Here is a 17,228-nt window from a genome sequence, read left to right on the forward strand (position 1 = left end):
CCTGCTGTGAATGGAATTAGAGCCCCAAACATGCCAGCGTCATGTGAGGCAGGGTCCCCTCCGCCGTCACACCGTGGAGCTTGCTGCTTCGGGAGGGACGTAGCCTTGAACATGCTGGCATCTTGTGGCTGGTGGAATTGCATAGCCCGGCGCATGTCAGCATCGTCTGACTCCCTGGCCCTCTGGGTCGTGCAGGGGAGTGGTTTTACTCACTGGGGAGATAAAACTTTGACACCACCACCCCCCTCCAAAATCCCAGGGTGGCGTGTTCATTTGCGGTGTGGCACCAGGTGAGGCTTCGGGGTAGGGGAGGAGCGGCTGAGGGATGGCTAACGGCCGCCGCTTGCCGCTGTGCAATTTGGTCTCCTTAGAACATGTGAATATCCCAGCTGGCAAGTGCTAACTCGGTCCCTCGGGGCAACACGACCTGTGTGGAGCACAGACGCTGCCTGCCCAGCTAGAATGGGTAGAAATAGCAGCGTAGAAGGTGAGGAACTGCTTAGGCTGGAGGTTCTCAAACTGGGCAGCACAGAATTTACCGTTTTCGGGGGGGGCCGTGAGAAGGTTTGGGGGGGTGGGAAACAATTTCCTATGCACGTTTTCCCCACAGCGACGAATAACTCTTGAAGGTTGAGGGGAACAGGGCTTCCGTCTTAGAGCACGGCAGCTGTTTCAATCCACCACCCTCGCTTCTTTCCGAGCTGGGTGGCCAGAAAGCGGTGGCTGCTGGCCGGGCGCCCAGCTCTGAAGGTAGCATCTCTGCCAGCAGCAGCGCCGAAGCAAGGGTGGCGTGAAATAATATTGCCAAAAAACCCAGGCTCACACTAGTAACAACAGTGTGATGCCAGGAAGTAGTATCTTACTTCAAATTTACACTTAAATGGCTGTGTTTGAATCAATGCCTTTCTGCTTTTAATATTTAGTGAGAGTTACATGTTGATTTTTTTTATCGGTATATGAACTTGTGTGGCGGGGGGGGCGTTAACTCCTACACACGCAAAGGAGGGAGGCATGATCAAATAAGTATGAGAATCACTGCCTTAAATGCGTAGAGAGGTGCCAGAACCTTAGGCTACGTATCCTACACGGCTCTCTGCGTGCCCAAACAGTGCCTCCCATTGCTATCTTCAGCAGCGTGGTGTCCCGCTGCCAAAGTTTTATCTGCGCCTCTCTCTGCCGGGGCCTTTCACTACCTCGTGTAGCTAGGCACTGTAGTGCAGACTCAAGTGTAGACGTGGCCCTAGTCGTCGATGCAAACCGTACCTCGCGCCGAGCTACCCCCATCCCAAGAAGGGGCAGACGTTTGAATTACCCCGCACCTCGCTCATTGCGCATCTCCTCGGGCATCCATTTCGGTGAGGTCTTAGAGGCTTCGCTTGCTCCCATCGAAGCAATGCAAAGAGAAGCGGGATCAAGGCTCTGTACCTTCAGTAAAGTACAGGAGGCTGTCGGGATCGGCTGAAAAGACTTTCCATTTCCATAGGCCCTTTCCTCGGAGGAGCTCAGAGCACTTTATAGAGGGTGTTTCCCTGTTTTTCACTGGAAGGGAAGTGACTTGCCCAATTCCGTGACAGAGCTGGGAAGAGAATCCAGCAGAGAATCCTGACTCCCAACTCCTTCCTCCAGCCGCTACATGACCCTCTTTTTCAGAACCAGGAAGAGCACTCGCATCCAGGCTTCACTCTTCTCACGCTTGAGAGTTGGAAACAGAATCCTAGAAGATCAGGGTTGGAAGGGACCTCAGGAGGTCCTCTAGTCCAACCCCCTGCTCAAAGCAGGACCAATCCCCAACTAAATCATCCCCGCCAGGGCTTTGTCAAGCCGGGTCTTAAAAACCTCTAAGGAGTCCTGACACTCAACCCCCTTCTCTACCCACTAGGCGACACTTCTGCTCAACATTGGGAATAGAACCCTGGAGGCCTGGTGCCCTGTTCCCGGCACCCATGACTTGAACTTTTAACCTGTTGGGGGGGTGGGGGTTGGAGGTTCTGGTTAAAATGTTCTGTGATATGTCAGCTGTGAAGTTGGGGTGAGGTGACGGAGGAAGGAGACTTGCTGGGAAAGGTGCTCTTTCCTTTCCTGTGCCAGCCACGGTACCTCGTAGCTGAGTGCAGAATAAGCAACGGGTCTTGGGTAAAGTTTTGTCGTCTTTGGGGGCAGGGGGCTGGAACCAAGCAAGCCGCCTGAACCCATTAGAGGCGGGAAATGCGGATCCGCAGTAGCTGTAATGGCAACAGGAACCGGCCCTGCTCTCTGGAGGGGTTTCCCGTAAAGCAGAGAGAAAGCGAGACAGATAACCCTCCGTGGGAATTTTAGTACACACTCTGCTGTCCAGCAGAGCCGCCTGTGTTACTGCTAGGAAGGGGCGGAAAGGAGCCAGGCTGCCTGCTCCACCACAAGGCAGGAGGGGGGAGAGACACAGAAGGCCCGATGGGCTTAGCATAATGGATGCAAACTTTTTTTTTCCCCCCACATACCGAAAGTCACATAGCAGAAAGGCTCCCCTTGGAATGTCATGTGTTTTCCTGCACCAGTGCTGGCTGATGGCTTCCCAAGAAGGGAGGAGAGGCCGGAGGGTTTGGGGAAAAGGGAGGCCTAAGGCAGCTCTGCTCGGATGAGGGCAAAGATGTCCACAGGGAGCAAGCCAGGACGCAATTAGGGGCGTGTGGAGGCTGCAGATTGTGGTAGATGAAAGGCCCAGATTGCAGGTCTGTGGGGTTGCAATAGGAGTGTGCAGTGAGATAGATGAGTGAGCATGGGTGTGCAGGGAATAGATGGGGGTTGAAATCCGATCCGCACAGACCACAGGGGGCCGGGGTATAACCACATATAGGCAGGGGAGTAGGTTGGCAGGTAGATGGGGTTAGATCAGGGGCATGTCGGATGTGAGTGGATGGGGTGTCTCCATGTGGGGGGGCAGAGTACGGACTGAAGGGGTGTTCATTATTTGTATTATGGTAGCCGAAAGGCCACAGTCAGGGATCAGGGCCCCATTGTGCAAGGTGCTGTACACACACAACAAAAAGAAAACAAACAACAACAAAAAAATCTCTGCCCCGAAGAGCTTGCAATCCAAGTCGAGCACTGCTTGTTCCTGAGGGTTGCATTTGAGTTCCTGAAGGCCTTAGCAGCGGCTCATGGAGACTTAAATGATACTGAGTACCGCTGAGTGCAACGCTCTGTCGATGATGCGTATAATGTGCCGGTCAGCATGGGAGCTAGACGCCAGGGCCCCCACTCAGGACATACAACAGAGGTTTGTTATCAGGGCTCATTCCTCCAAGTTACGGACTTGCCACAAAATGCTCATGGTAACTTTTTGATATGCTTCCCAGCATGCGACTTACAGACTGTGGATGAATAAGGTACAGCTTTGCATAAACAAATGGATGGCAGACCTAGAAGGCTATTGCCCACTTACTAGTCCTCCGTACTCCCAGGCTGTACTTCATTGGGGGAAATACACACAAACTAAAATCTGGGAAATTTAGTTTTGGGGGTGGGGGGAATATCCATTGAGCCAAACGGATGGAAGGTACTTTAGAGAGGAAGGATGGTCTAGCGATTAGGGTGCTAGGCTGGGATGTGGGATATCTTCATTCAGTTCCCTACACAGCCTTTCTGTGTGACCTTGGGCAAGTCATTTAGCAACTGGGGTGTGGTGAGGATAAATATATTAAAGAGCGTGGGGCGGCTTCCATATTACGGTAATGGCAGCAGTAGATGGGTTGCTTGAACAGCTTGCTATGTGCAGTCCCAAATCTGTAGCATGGAGGATTGCTTGTCTGATATGCTGATTGGAACAGTGATCGTTAGCCTCTGGACTCAGCCACGTGCTTGTGACCTCAATGCAATAGGGAATGGGTTATAAGTGCCCCAATGGCTCCTTCATCCTACTGTTTAAATTCAACTCCAGATTGTGGCTTTAGGTTCCTTCTGAAGGGACGACGGGGTTCCGTCTTAATCATTAACCCTCTCTGCTAATTATCCCCCCTGCCCACACGGCCATCAAGTAGAGAAGCTTTAGTCTGGAATCTGTGCCATGCAGGGTCACTCCTGTTCTGCATCGGAGCAGGGGAGGCATTTCAGAAAGCTTCTCGCCAGCTGTTTGTTTCATTTGGCACCGGGTGGATCCGTGGGTCTCTGCAGGGGGCTCTTTCCAGTGTGGCAGCCTTCATCCATTCCTCGATTATTTATTTTTTTTTTTTTTAAGCAGGGCTTTTGCCTGTCAGAGTTGTAGCTCTGCCATTCCAGTTGCCTTACCCGCCCCCCTCCCCGCTGCCAAGCCCAGGGGAAAATGCCAGCAGAAGACAGGGTGGATGTATGTTCTCCCCTTCGAAGGGCCGGGACCTGTGTGTGCACTCGCCAAGCCTCCCTGGCGACGGATACAGACTAACACGGCTGCTACTCTGAAACCCGTCTAATTTTTGACAGTCTGTGCGCGCAAAAAATTTCTTCAGTGCAAATTGTTGTGCTTCTGTGCAAATTTGTGTGCACGCACACGCGCACAGCTTAGAGGGAACCGTGCTCCCTGGGACGTTCCCGTCTCTCCTCACATCGGGACGCCGGCGTCCAGCTGACCTGAGGAGCGAGAGTTATGAGAAGTCGCTCCCTGCAGAGCACTCCAGAACAGCTTAGCCATCTGATGAAGAGATCTGTAGCTCACGAAAGCTTATGCTCAAATAAATTGGTTCGTCTCTAAGGTGCCACAAGTCCTCCTTTTCTTTTTGCGAATACAGACTAACACGGCTGCTACTCTGAAACCTTCTCACCCAGTGGCAGCAAAGGCAAGACACGTGCCGTCGTTTGCCAGGCATTCTTTGACCGCGTGACTTTGGAAGAGAGAGGACATTTAGGTCCCTTCTATGCTACAGCGATAATTGAGGCAGAGGAGGGATTGCAGCCGTCTCCGGGCCCAGTTGCAGCACTGTTCATATGTAATACAAGGGGAACCTATCGATATTCCCCCAAACCTTGGACGGCCCCAGGGTTTTAACCCCGTTGCACAACTAAATCCGTTCTCACTGCAGTATTTAACCGGGTTGCAACTGGCTGGATTATAATCGTAGTGTAGACTGAGTTCTTTGCAACAGTGAGGTGGAGAGACAGAGAAGGATCACATTGCAGATGGAATGGCACAGGGAGAGGATGTTTGGGTTGGAGAGAGAAATGATGTGGCCAGCCACGAAAGTGCTAACGCAGAAAACAGAGCTTGGAATGGGACCACCTTCGTGCAATTCCTGCTCTTCCAGGAGCGTGTTTCGCTTGTACATGTTACTTTGCTGTGTAGCGGAAAACACATTGTCTCTCATTAGGGCCACTATTTTCTCATCCACTGTGGAGATTGCAACCGGAGCCCCCGTGCGTTCTGGCTCTCAACACACCTCCCTGTAACTTCCAGATGAGTCCCGTTAGCACTAATTAGAATGAAAACAATACGTTGAGTTTCTGTAGCAACACTCAGATGAGTCTGGTTTTACAGGAATTAGCCAACTAATCTCCACAGCACCCCTCTGATGTAGGCAGGTAGGATTATCCCCATTACTGATAGGTAAACTGAGGCACAGAGCCTGTGAAGCCTGGGTAGCTCTCCAATCAGGAGACCATCTACTTATCGATCAAGATATGTATACAGTCACTGTGTAATCTAAGCCTCTCCTTAGTATTTAAAAATGCAAGTAACAATAGCAATCTTTTTCCCTTTCCAGCCCAGAGGAGAAACAGCTGAATTAGTTTACAGGGCAAGTAACTTCTTGACGGAAAGCTAAATCAAGTGCATTTAGGGCTGAAAGTGGTTGGCCTCATTTCTTGTGGCCAAGAGTTCCGCTGGCTCCAAGAGCTGTAAAATTCCGCCTCCTGCATTCGTGAGCCTCTCCTTTTTAGTCCACTGTCCCAGTGGAATAGCTGCATCATTCTAGGTCATGATTGCAGAGAGGATCTCGCCGTTGCTCAAATGGGTTTACGAAGCAATTTATGGTCTGGATAAATTCTGCCAGGGGGTGGGGGGTGGGGCGCGATGTGGGTAAAAGAGGGGAAGTCAGGCAGGAATTCTGTATGTCCAAGGCTGGGTCAGATCATTTTTTCCACCCACACCATTCTTCCATCTCGCTTCCTATTATCCGAAAAGCCTGGAGTTGTAAGGGTGGGCGCGGACACTTTGGCATTAGTATCTGCCTCAAGTAAGTGCTTGTATGACCTCCATTGCCTTATTATCGGAGCACCTCACAATCTTCTTTATCGTCCCAACCTCCCCAAGAGGTAGAGAAGCGCTAGCATCCCCACGTTAGAGCACCAGGAGGCTGAGTGACTTGCCCAAGGTCACACAGGGAATCTGTGGCAGAACAGCCACTTGAACCCAAGTCTCCCACCATTTGGAAATGCTACCTCTCTATAGCTTAGCTATAGAAGTAGCCAGGGAGCTGTTACAGCCCTTTCCCTAATCGTCATCCTCCTTGGCTGGGGAGAGTTTGTTTCTGCTGATAAGCGTCCTTGTCCTGTACTAGAGGTCATGAGCTCCTCATTGATAGTCATGCTGTTCTGCATATAAGACTGGCCGTAGCCTGGGAGATGACTCCAAAGAAACTGAACTCCCCTGGAAGAATCGGTTTTATTTGTTCCCTTTCCCATTCTCATCCCAGGGCCAGATTAAGTGCCGTTGTCTGAAAGGATAAAGGAATCTACTTTTGACTGCCTTGGTAGTGGGGGTTTTTTTATCATGGTTGCAGATACATTTACATTCTCTTTTACAAATGCAAAGAGCAGGCAAAAGCCACTTTCAATAATTTATTTTAAAATCAATGCTAATGAGGTTATGTCTCGTCAGTGGCCGAGTTTTACAATAAAGTCTGATTTATTTAGAAAAGATCTTTGGTGCCACTTCCCGTCTAATGGGGGAGCCGTTACAGTGACCCTCCAACTTCGGATCCAATTTGTAATTCACAGCGGAGCTCTGACCTGATTTGCATTGATTAGAATCGGGAGGCAGAGACAGCTGGGTCCGGGCCGTGGAGGGTGGGGAAGAGCACTCTGTCTTCCGAAAGTGTCTAAAGGCAGCAGATTATCTACCACCTTGTGATCAAGTTGCATGGTATCAGCAAAAGACCCATCGCTGACTTGATTAGAAAGGCCCTCCCCACCATGGTTCCTCATGAAACTGGGCTACATACGGCTCTGCCCTGAGATTAGAGCAAAACTTGGTGCCTTTGGGTTCACAGACTGAGCTTCAGTGATGGTACCTCATGCTCCTTCCGGAGACATGGAACAGCACTGGACTCTGGGTTTTGTTTCTAAACTTCATGGTTGCAAAGAGAAACCTGCAAATGTGACCCAAGCCTAACCGATGCAGTGACGTCTTCCTGAGTCTGCAGACAGCCTCTGGCAGAGGGAGCACGCTAGAGCCATCTGGCCCCGCACCCAGATCTCCTGTTCTGGGTAGGTGGGGTGTGGCTAGGATCTTGGATTGCCTTAATCCAGCCCTGATTCCTGTCATTGCCTATGCTTGCCGCCAAACTGAATTCAGCACTGGTTTGGCCAAGTAGTGCATACACGCCTGGTGTGGATGCCGCTACGTTCAGGGACTCGGAACCTGTATTATTGTGCCAGTGTAAGGACCTTGCACCAATCAGCCCCTGGGAGAGTGAATGCCGGTGCTAATGATACGTTACCCATTTCAGCTAAATCACCAGAACCCAGCTGTAAACCGATTTAAGGGTGTGCCCAAAAGGGGCTTGCACTGACTTAGTCCAAACTGGTTTTAGTTAAACTGGTGCGGCTTTCTGTCACACTGAATTAAATCTCCTTTTGTGCTCATGAGTAGCCTAGCGCCCACCGGCCCCCTGCTCTTGGTTTCGTCTTACTCCTGTTGTCTACAGTCCTCTCCCCTAAGGCTCAACCCTTCTCCTACTGAAACCAGTGGCTAAACTCCCATCACCTCCGCATCTTCTACCATCTGCCCTCTATGCCTGGATCATCCTCTCTCTTCTTCACTAGCAGGTGTCCTTTCTCTCTCCTTCTTCAGTTTCCCCCTTAAATCTGCTTCTTTCGAGAAATTGGTTAGTCTCTAAGGTGCCACAAGTACTCCTTTTCTTCTTTCAAGAAGTCATTCCACCTCCTCCATTTCCTGGAAATTATTGTTCGGTCAGTGTCTTGTGTCTCACAGACCATAAACTCTTCAGTGCAGGAAACGTCTCTTCCTATATGATGCTTATAAAGTGCCATGTAAATTTATGGGGCTATCGTAAGTGATTTGTTTTTAACAGTGTTAATAGGAATTCATGGGTTTATGCAACATGCTTTAAAATATTACCTGTCCCAGGAGCAGGGGACTTCCCCTTCCCGTTTTTCAAATGTACGCTCTGAATTTACTGGTTTGAGAATCAGATGTTCTCTCTCAATCCAAATCATCCGATCTATTTTATCTAATCTAATCTCTAATCTAATGTAATCTATTGGTTTCATACTGCTGCTTGGCATTGCTGAAGTATCTCAACTTCTTCCACATAATGGTTCTGTCTCTTCTGAAGGCCGCCACTCAAGGATTAATTCCTTTGGTAACCATTGTGCGTGGAAGTCTTCAGAGTCACCATTTGTCCATAGGCTTTTCTGTGGGCCATGTCCTTTTTTCAAACCCAGGGCATGGACTGGCATCCACTACTCTCTAAAATGAGAGTGCCAGGCATTGGGAGACCCTGGCGGTTGGCATCACGTAAAGCCTCCAGGGCAGGATTTTCCAAAACGGACGGCATTGGCGTTGTTCTGCACCCAGAGAAGTCAATGGGAGTTTTACCACTGACTTCAGGGGGATCAGAGTTAGGACAATGTTGAGAGCTTTGGAAAAGTCCCACCCCTCATCTAGGGGACAGGGTGAAGGGACCTTCCATAATCCCTCACTAACCAAGTTCTTTCATTTCATTTCCCCTCCAGACGAGGAGCTTGACCCACCCGGTCTGGAGGACAGAGAAGACGTTGGAAGTAAAGGGAAAACAGGTAAGAGACGACCACATCGTTTGGAAGCAACAGGCTCCTTGGGGCTGGGCTGCAGGAAGGACCTTCCTCCAGCTAGTTAGATCAGGAGTCAGTGTACGTCTGACTGTGTGGCTGAGAGCATAGAGGAGTGAAAAGGCCCTGGGAGTGAGGCTGCTGACGGTGCGTGTGGAGGGGAGGAGGCTCTTAGCTGCTCAGAACCCTTTTGAGAACCTTCTCCGTTAGCTTCCTCCCTTTCTGTTCCTGAATCCCCCAGCAACCAGCTGCTTTACCTACGCCCCCCTACTCCACCAATGGGCTGTGAGGTACCTCCCCCTACTATCTCCCCCCTCCACCCCCGAGCCTTCCTTCAGGTCTCGCCATGACCAGCTGTGAGCCGTTAAGGCTGGGTGGGCTCACCATGGGGTTTCCTCTCCTTCCAGTCTTCCCTTGGCTGGTTTCCAGCAGCCCAAGACCATCCAGCATCTCTCTACTCTCCTGTGGCCCCCTACCTGCTGTGACAGCACTGAGTCCCTTTCCGAAGGTTGGGCCGAGAGCTCCAGGATCCAGCTAACCTCCAGGCGTATCAGCAAAGGGGGAATGCACAGCCCAGTGGGGAAAGGAAAAGGAGATGTCATGATCTGACCCTGAGGAAAGGTTCAGGTTCCTCTGGAAGGATGGAGGCCGCGGTTCTTTACCTTGTTCCTGCTCCTCAATGAGAGCGGAAGTGGCTCCTTGACCCTGAGGGCCAGGGGAGTGGAAAGACCTAGTCTCTACTCTGCCGTGCCCCGAGACTGGAAGTTCAGAGGGCAGGGCCAGGGAGGCATGCAATCAGAGCAGCGACCGTGGAACTGCTGGCTGGTCCCAGTTCTGGATGCCCAGGTTTCATTCCAGGCGCATTTGGATATGACTATGGAACTGTTTTTTTGGTGGATGCGAAATTGCACCTCCTCCAGCCCCCTGCTGTTATCCATGCTACAGGTAACTAGTTGATCCTGCGTTCCTAAGGATGGACGCCCTGCTGAAGCCTCCTTCAGTGGCAGGGAACCTTGCCAATGGCCTCTCCCACACTGCTATCTGCAGCAAAACGGGGCATATCTCAAGTGAGGACGCTCCATCCATCAGCCATGCCTGACTTAGAATCCAGCAGCTCGTTTCATGTCTGCAAAGATCTCGGTTGTAAATGCACGTGCCGTTGCTCTGTCTTCCCTTGCTCCGTTTTCAGCAGGTGATCGGGACCAGGGAGCACTCAGAGAGGGAGCCAGGCTTGTAAAGTTCAGGCCGCAAACGGGATTGGGGAGAGGGGGAGAGAGACGCACCGAAAAAACCATCGGAAAGAGCGGAAAGTGAGTCACCGCCAGCAAAGCCGAGAGGAAAACGGAGCAGGGTGGGTCTGTGTACTGGAATGCTGGAGGCACCAGAAACCCAACCCCAAACCATCGCTGCAGAACAAGCTGCCTCCCCGGCATGTGCCTGGAATCCAGCGTCCCCACCCCTGCTTTTTCCTTAAGAACCCCTCGGGTGGGAGCTGAGCGGAAGGTCTGTTTCCTGCCCAGTTCCCCCTAGTCCCACCTGCTTCTCTTCCCATCAGGCGTCCGCCCCACCCACAGGAAAGAAGCCCTTGTGTGCGAGCAGCCTTGGGCGGTGCAGCTGTGAGCTTCCTGCAGCCCCAGTTCCCTTTTCACAGCTCCGTTCAGGAAATTGTGGCCACCTGGCAAAAATCTGGTTTGAGACCCGCCTCCTTGGGCTCTTTCCTCCCCCCTTTCCATGGGGCTCATGTCCCAGAAATTAAAGGGGGAGGTTTAACCACATGAGCAGGGGAGATTCAGCCAGGTTTAAAGCTTTATTCACCTCTCTGCACACACACGAAAACCTTGGCCGTTAAGGTCTGACTAGCTCAGATCTGGGTGGCTGTCACTTCGCGATGCACTCTGTGTGCACGAGAGGAAAAGGTGACCGCACGGCCTGTACAACGCCTTGTGTCTGCTGGCTTAGTGCACGTGAAGAGGTCTCCGTCTAGCGACCTGACTGGGAGACTACTTGCACAGTGGCGTTCCCCTTTTAGCTCAAGTGGTAGAGCCCTGGTGGTTTTGGTGCTGAAGGTCTCAGTCCTGAAAATCTGTATCGGCCTGTCTGTGCGTGGCCATGCTGGTTTACTTACCTGTCCACCCACTGTCCTAGGCCTTCGGGTGTTGGGCACAAGTAGGGTTGGTGAGGAATTTTTGGCCAGAAGACTTGTTTTCATTGGAATCAATTGAAACAAAACTTTTCGTGGCAGGGACCTGTTTGAACAACAATTTTGTCAGGAAGGTTTCTTCCAATCCAGGGTGGAATTTCTGGTCAAAACAGAAGAGCCGGGACAGGAGCCTTGAGGTTTCCATATCCCGAACGAGTGCCCTCACCACCAGGCTATTGGCCGTTCTGGGATTCCTCGCTTGCTCTCTTTCCATGACAGATTTCCAAAGCTCTCTGTTTCCTCCCAATGAGGAATGAGAACAGATTTTGAAACTGCAACGTTTTCTACAGAATGGAATTCTTGTTTCCTAGCCAGCCCCAGTTACAAGAAGCCAGGTGGGGTTTTTAGCTCAGACCTGGCTGAACCAGATCTGCCTGCGATGGTGTCTCCCCAGCATTGCTGTGAAGCCACAAGCTAAGCACAAGGTCCAGCCATAAGTCCTTTTATCTCCTGGAGGGTCATTCCCTGAGTGGAAAAGCCCTTGAGATGGGCCATCGCTGCTGCAGGGTCACTGGCTCACTCGGCCAAATGAGTTTGAGTTCCAGGTGCTTGTGAAGATCAGAGGGAATGAGAATTCTTCTGAATGTCACGTTTCTGTGGTGCTGTTTTCCCACCTTCATGCCCCACCAGCGTGATGAGTTATTAGGCCACTGGAGCATATGGCAGCTACAGCAGGTACGAGCGCCCCAAAGCTTTGAAAACAGACGCTGTCCCGTTATTTATAAACCATGCTTTGGTCATGACACAAAGCTGCACCTTCATCTGTGTAGGATCAAATGCAGCTGACTAAAGAGAGAAGGCAGAGGGGAAACAGACGGAAGGAATATTGGAGGGGCATGTTTGTAAAATATAAACAAATCAACCTAAGCAAGTAAATTAAAATAAAATAAACTAGTTCCATTTCCCCACTGAACTTCCTAATTCTCCCCTCAGAACTGGCTCCTAGGAGGATGTTGGAATGTATAATCAACAGAAGCAGGCCCTAATCCTAAAGCGGCAGCGGCGTGTAGTGGGTAGAGCACTAGAGTGGGACTCGGGAAGCTTGGGTTTATTTCTGGCTCTTCCAGTGGCCTTGGGCGAGCCACTTCCTTTCTCTGTGCCTCGGTTTCCCCACACCTCCTATCGTATCTATTTAGATTGTAACGTCCTTGGGGCAAGGACTCTGTCTCACTATGTGGTTGTACAGCCCCTAGCACAATTGGGCCCTGACCTCAATCTCCGAGTGCTCCGGGAATACAAATAATATATCTTCCTTGGATCAATTCGGTCTTTGGCTGCCCACACGCAGCTCCCACAAAGTGGCACTTCTCTTTCCTGACTAACCCCTACTGAAGGGCTTAGGTTCAGTACGTGCAGAGCAACCGTGTTAACTTCTTTATCCTGGAAGCACCATTGTTCAGGGAGGTGCTGTCCTGGGCTACAGTGAAAAGGTGTGCCGTTGAGGTCCTTGGAACAGGTACAGGCTGGGTTCAGTCAGCTAAGATCCTTGCTGCTGAGTGGCTTCCATTTTTCTCTTTCTATTTTGGGTTCCCTTTTCAGTTATTAATGTACTTGGAGACTAAGGGCTTGTCTACACAGAGATACTAAGGAAAGTTAATCCGAATTAACTAAAGGTGTGATTTTAAAGTGGATTAGTGTAACCGCATTAAACCCCTGTGTGAGCGGTCACTCAGAATTAAAGTGACCTTAAGTTGGTCTAGCTCCCTAAAGCTGGGGACTTGAGAGGTGCCAGAAGGAGTAATGCACCCAAGTCCCATTGAAAATCAAGTCCCTTAGGGCACCTAACTGCCGTCGGTTTGGGGTTTTAAAGGCCGTATTTTCCACGGTTGGCTCATTTTGGCCTCGGATTTTGTCGGCCCAGCTTGCAATGCCTTGAGCCTGAGGGAATGGAGTTGCGAGTGCTCTGAAAAATAGGCCCCAGGCATCTCAAGGGGGGACCCCAAATAAGAGGTCATCCTTGAAAATTTTGGCCCATACCACTACAGCCTTGCCAGCCATTCAGATGCCCTACTCGTATTCATTAGTATCTTCCTCATGGAGCTAATTGTTCATTGTTATAACTATTTTAGTTATTAGTGTGGTCATGATTGCTTTAGGACCTGTCTTTTTTCATGCTGAATAATATTTTAGACTCATCCCTGGGCAGGATTTCAAGGGACAGGTTTGTGGCATTGCTGGAAGCACTTGTCTCTGTGCTTTAGTCCTGTATTTTTTTTTTTGTTCTTCAGTCCAAACAGAATAAAAGACTAATTAGGTGGAGTGAAGTCCTTGAAATGAAAGCTGAGAGGATGGGGGTTGCAATGGGCATTTTTCTTAATTATATCAAATGGTCAAAATGCCAGATGAGCATTTGGCTAATGTAAAACTTATTGTTTCTCATTTCCGAGAGCCACAAGGACACTGTGAAGCCAGCCTCTCCCAGCAAATCAAACTGAGAGCTGCAGTCTCATCTTGACAGGATACTCATTTTCTTCTCTTAGCAACTGGTTGCTTTTAAAGCCTGTGGTCTGAGCTAGAATTCGCTAAGGGGGAGGTAGGGTAGCCGCATCTGCAAGGCATTTTACCAGGACAGCCAAATTCCACCACTTGACAGTCACCCATAATCTCTGGCTCCTCCCACGATCCACAGCTCCGCCCTCTCCTGGAGTAGCAGATGAAAATAACAAAAGAAAAACCCCTGTTGCTATTTAGACTGCTATTGTTATGCTTCAGAGTCAACAGGCCACCCCTAAAATGAACAGGGGCAGCTTGCACAGCTCCCTTGACTGTTGTTTCAAGCCATGCAGATGTGGGAAGGAAAACATGGCAGTAGCCCCGTTTGGATGGTTTTCTTAATGACCATTGAATCTATAAATATAGAGCCAGATTCTGATTCCCACTTATGTTGATGTGAATCAGCAGCAGCAGCTGCACTGAAGTAACCAGTAAGCAAATACAAAATCTAGGCTTGGTTTGTTTGTTTGTTTGTTTGTTTGTTTATAATGGAAAACTAATTTCTGTAGAGACAGATGGGCCCATCTAGGTGCTGGTATGGCATATGACCGAGTGTAGGCTCAGCCTCACCCCCGAGGGCAGTGGCAGCTGGGCTTAGTAATGAATACAGGATACAGGAATGTGAGATTTGACAGACTGGATCAGATCCGAGGCCCATCTAGCCCAGTATCCTGTCTCCAATTGTAATCAGTACCAGCTGCTTCAGAGGAAGGTGTAAGAACCCTGCAGTAGCAGATGTGGGATAATCTGCCCTCCACATCAGGTCTCATGCTGATCTCTAATAGAGATTGGTGTCAGCCCTGAGACATGAAGGTTAATATCCCTTCCAAAAAATGTGTTGAACTTACTTCTATCTCCGATTAGTCTTTCTATCCATATAAATGTCCATTCCCTTTCTGAATCTTGCCACAAGTACTCCTGTGCTTTTTCCCCAGCCTCTGTTTGTCACAAGCTGGGAATGGATGACTGGATGGATCATTTGATGATTACCTGGCCTCATTGGCCTCAGTTGGAAGACAGGATACTGGGCTAGATGGACCTTTGGTCTGAGCCAGTGATCTAAGCTCTTGGCCTCAACAACTTCCAGGGGCAATGAGTTGTGCAGTTGAATCAGACGTTGTGTGAAAAAATATTTGCTCTTGTGAGGTTTAAATTCTCCAACCTTTTAATTTCATCCAGTGCCCCCTTTTTTTCTCGGGTTATGAGACCAGGAGAACAGATGTTACCAATCTAGGCAGCCTTGGCTAGTGAGGAGAGCACTGGACCTGGAACTCAGGAGAATTGGCTTCTACTCCAGCCTCTGCCACTGGCCTGCTGGGTAGCCTTGGTCAAGTCATTTCACCTCTGTGCCTGATTCCCCAGCTGTAAAATGAGGATGATGATGATGATGATGCTCTTTGTGATCCTCTCATCCGGATCCACTCTAAGGTAAACAATCCCAACCTTTTCCATCTCTCTTCAGATGAGAGGTTTTACAGGCCCTTGATCATGATTGTTTCCCTTTTCTAAACCCCCTGTAGGACAGCAATAGCCACAGTATCTGGAAGAGGCTGCATCACTGCTATATTTTAAGTTTTTGGCCGTGGTGGTGTAGCCCTGTTGGTCCCAGTAGATGAGAGAGACAAGGCAGGTGAGGTCATGTCTTTTTTGTTGGTGGAAGGTACAAAACTTTTGAGCTTCTCAGAGCTCTTCAGGTCAGGACTCAGAGCTGAAGAAGAGCTCTGGGAAGCTTGCGAGCTTGTCACTTCCGCCCATAGACGTTGGTCCAATAAAAGAGATTCCCTCACCCGCCTACTTTATATAAAGCCATTATACTCTCTTCTACCTACTTTATACAAAGGCATTACAGAATCCTCCCCCCTTCTATTCCTTATTCAACCTAACATCTGAGCTTTTTGCTCTTGTTTTTTAAACCACAGCTGCGCATTGCTCAGAGGTCTTCATTGAGCTGTTTATAACGATGCCCAGGTCCCTTTCCAGAGTGGATTCAGTTAATTTAGATTCCTCTAAGGTGTCAGAGTAGTTCCACAGGGCATTATTTGGCACTTACTGACATTGCGTTGCCATTGCCATCCTGTTGCCCGTTACCCTCGTTTGGTTAGGGCTCTCTGAAGTTCCCCGCTGCCCTCTCTGGTCCTGATTAACCTAAATAACATTTCACCATCTGCAAATCTTGCTGCCTCGCGGCTTACCCCCCTTTCCAGATCATTAATAAATACAGCGCACTTGCGGTTTTTCCAAAGCCCTTATTATCCGAACCCTGTTCTTGGGCCCCGTGCCGTTACTCCTGCCCTTTCGATCGCGTGTCCCCCACGCTATTCAGACAATGGGGCATACACTGTGTATTAAACAACGCGGGACCTTGCACAGAACAGCTTAGCCACGTCGTGCTTCAGTTTCTTTAGATCTCCCCTATGAGCCTAGTGACTTGCTGCTTTTTAAATGATCAATTTGCCGTCTCTTCTGCCACTCCACTTCCAAGACTCTCTCTTTTTTTATTACCAGGGAAGAGCAAATCCGGGGTAGGGATCTCCAAAGCCTCCTCGACCGAGTAGCGAAAACTGACACAAATAAACCATTGAGCTTCTCAGCAATGTCCTTATCTTCCTTGATTGCTCTCATTAACTACTGATATCCAGCGGGCGCACCAGTTCTTTCAGCAGTAGAGCTCCACAGGAGGAAATAGTTGGTGGCCCCAGTTTCTGCATGAGGATGTCTGCACTGCAATCAGAAGGTGTAATTTACAGCAGGCATAGGCGTATCCAACATACCTTTTGATCAAGTTAGCTCACTAAAACGTGCAGAGTAGCTGTGGAGGCCCGGGCGGGACTGTGTTCGAGCAGCTAGCCTGTGCCAGCACCACCCATGCCACCGAGGTTACACTGCTATTTTTAGCAAGCTGGTGTGGTCAAAGCGCGGCCGGTACCCCTATATGTTCTGCAATCCCACGTATAGACCCTCCGACTTCTTACAGCGTGGAACGTGGTATGTTTCAGTCCCAAATCTCCTTCCCACCCCCACAACATATTGGGAAAATAATAAACCTGTTCTTGTCTGAAGAGGGAAGTACGCTGAATTTGGCCATCACTGTATTCAAACCTCTTTGTCAGTGATTTACTTATAATCTGTAGGATCACTAATATTTTAGTTAATAATCTGAGCAATTTCCACCCCCCAAGAAGTTCCATCCTCCTGGAATACGTTTTGTGTCTTTTTCTCCAAAATTGAGTGGCTTTGTGCTCCACCAGAGAGACCCAACAAGTCTGGGGTGCGTCCCGTCCCCTGGTACTGAGTTACTCTGGGCTTCACAGGATTGTCTGCCTTTTAGTTCCCTTAAAAAATATTTTTGCACTCATTCCATTTTTTGCTGCCCCCTGCCGTCTGCCATCCGCTGTTGACTTTGTGATGAGATTCTGCCTGCTGATACTTCCTTTGCTTCGGTTCATAACCGCTGGGTCCTGTGTTTTATACAAGCTTAAATAACCCAACCGCTCCTGCTCTTTCTATTCCCTTCACAATCTTTGCCCTGCCACTAAGT

At 49.7% G+C, this 17,228-nt stretch overlaps 1 protein-coding gene across 2 annotated transcripts in view; it reads left to right on the forward strand.

Moving 5' to 3' along the window:
- SKAP1 (src kinase associated phosphoprotein 1) overlaps positions 1–17,228 on the forward strand; it is a 227,144-nt gene that overhangs the window by 188,422 nt on the left and 21,494 nt on the right. Inside the window, exon 10 of one of the 2 annotated variants that reach the window (XM_073325920.1) lies at positions 8,923–8,985. The exons of the other annotated variant lie outside the window; for it this stretch is intronic. Within the exon in view, the coding sequence (XP_073182021.1) occupies positions 8,923–8,985 (63 nt within the window). The remainder of the gene's footprint in view (positions 1–8,922; positions 8,986–17,228) is intronic. 2 annotated transcript variants of the gene reach the window in all.

This window comes from Lepidochelys kempii, chromosome 27 (genome assembly GCF_965140285.1).
Source record: "Lepidochelys kempii isolate rLepKem1 chromosome 27, rLepKem1.hap1, whole genome shotgun sequence".
Taxonomy (NCBI): Eukaryota; Metazoa; Chordata; order Testudines; family Cheloniidae; genus Lepidochelys; species Lepidochelys kempii.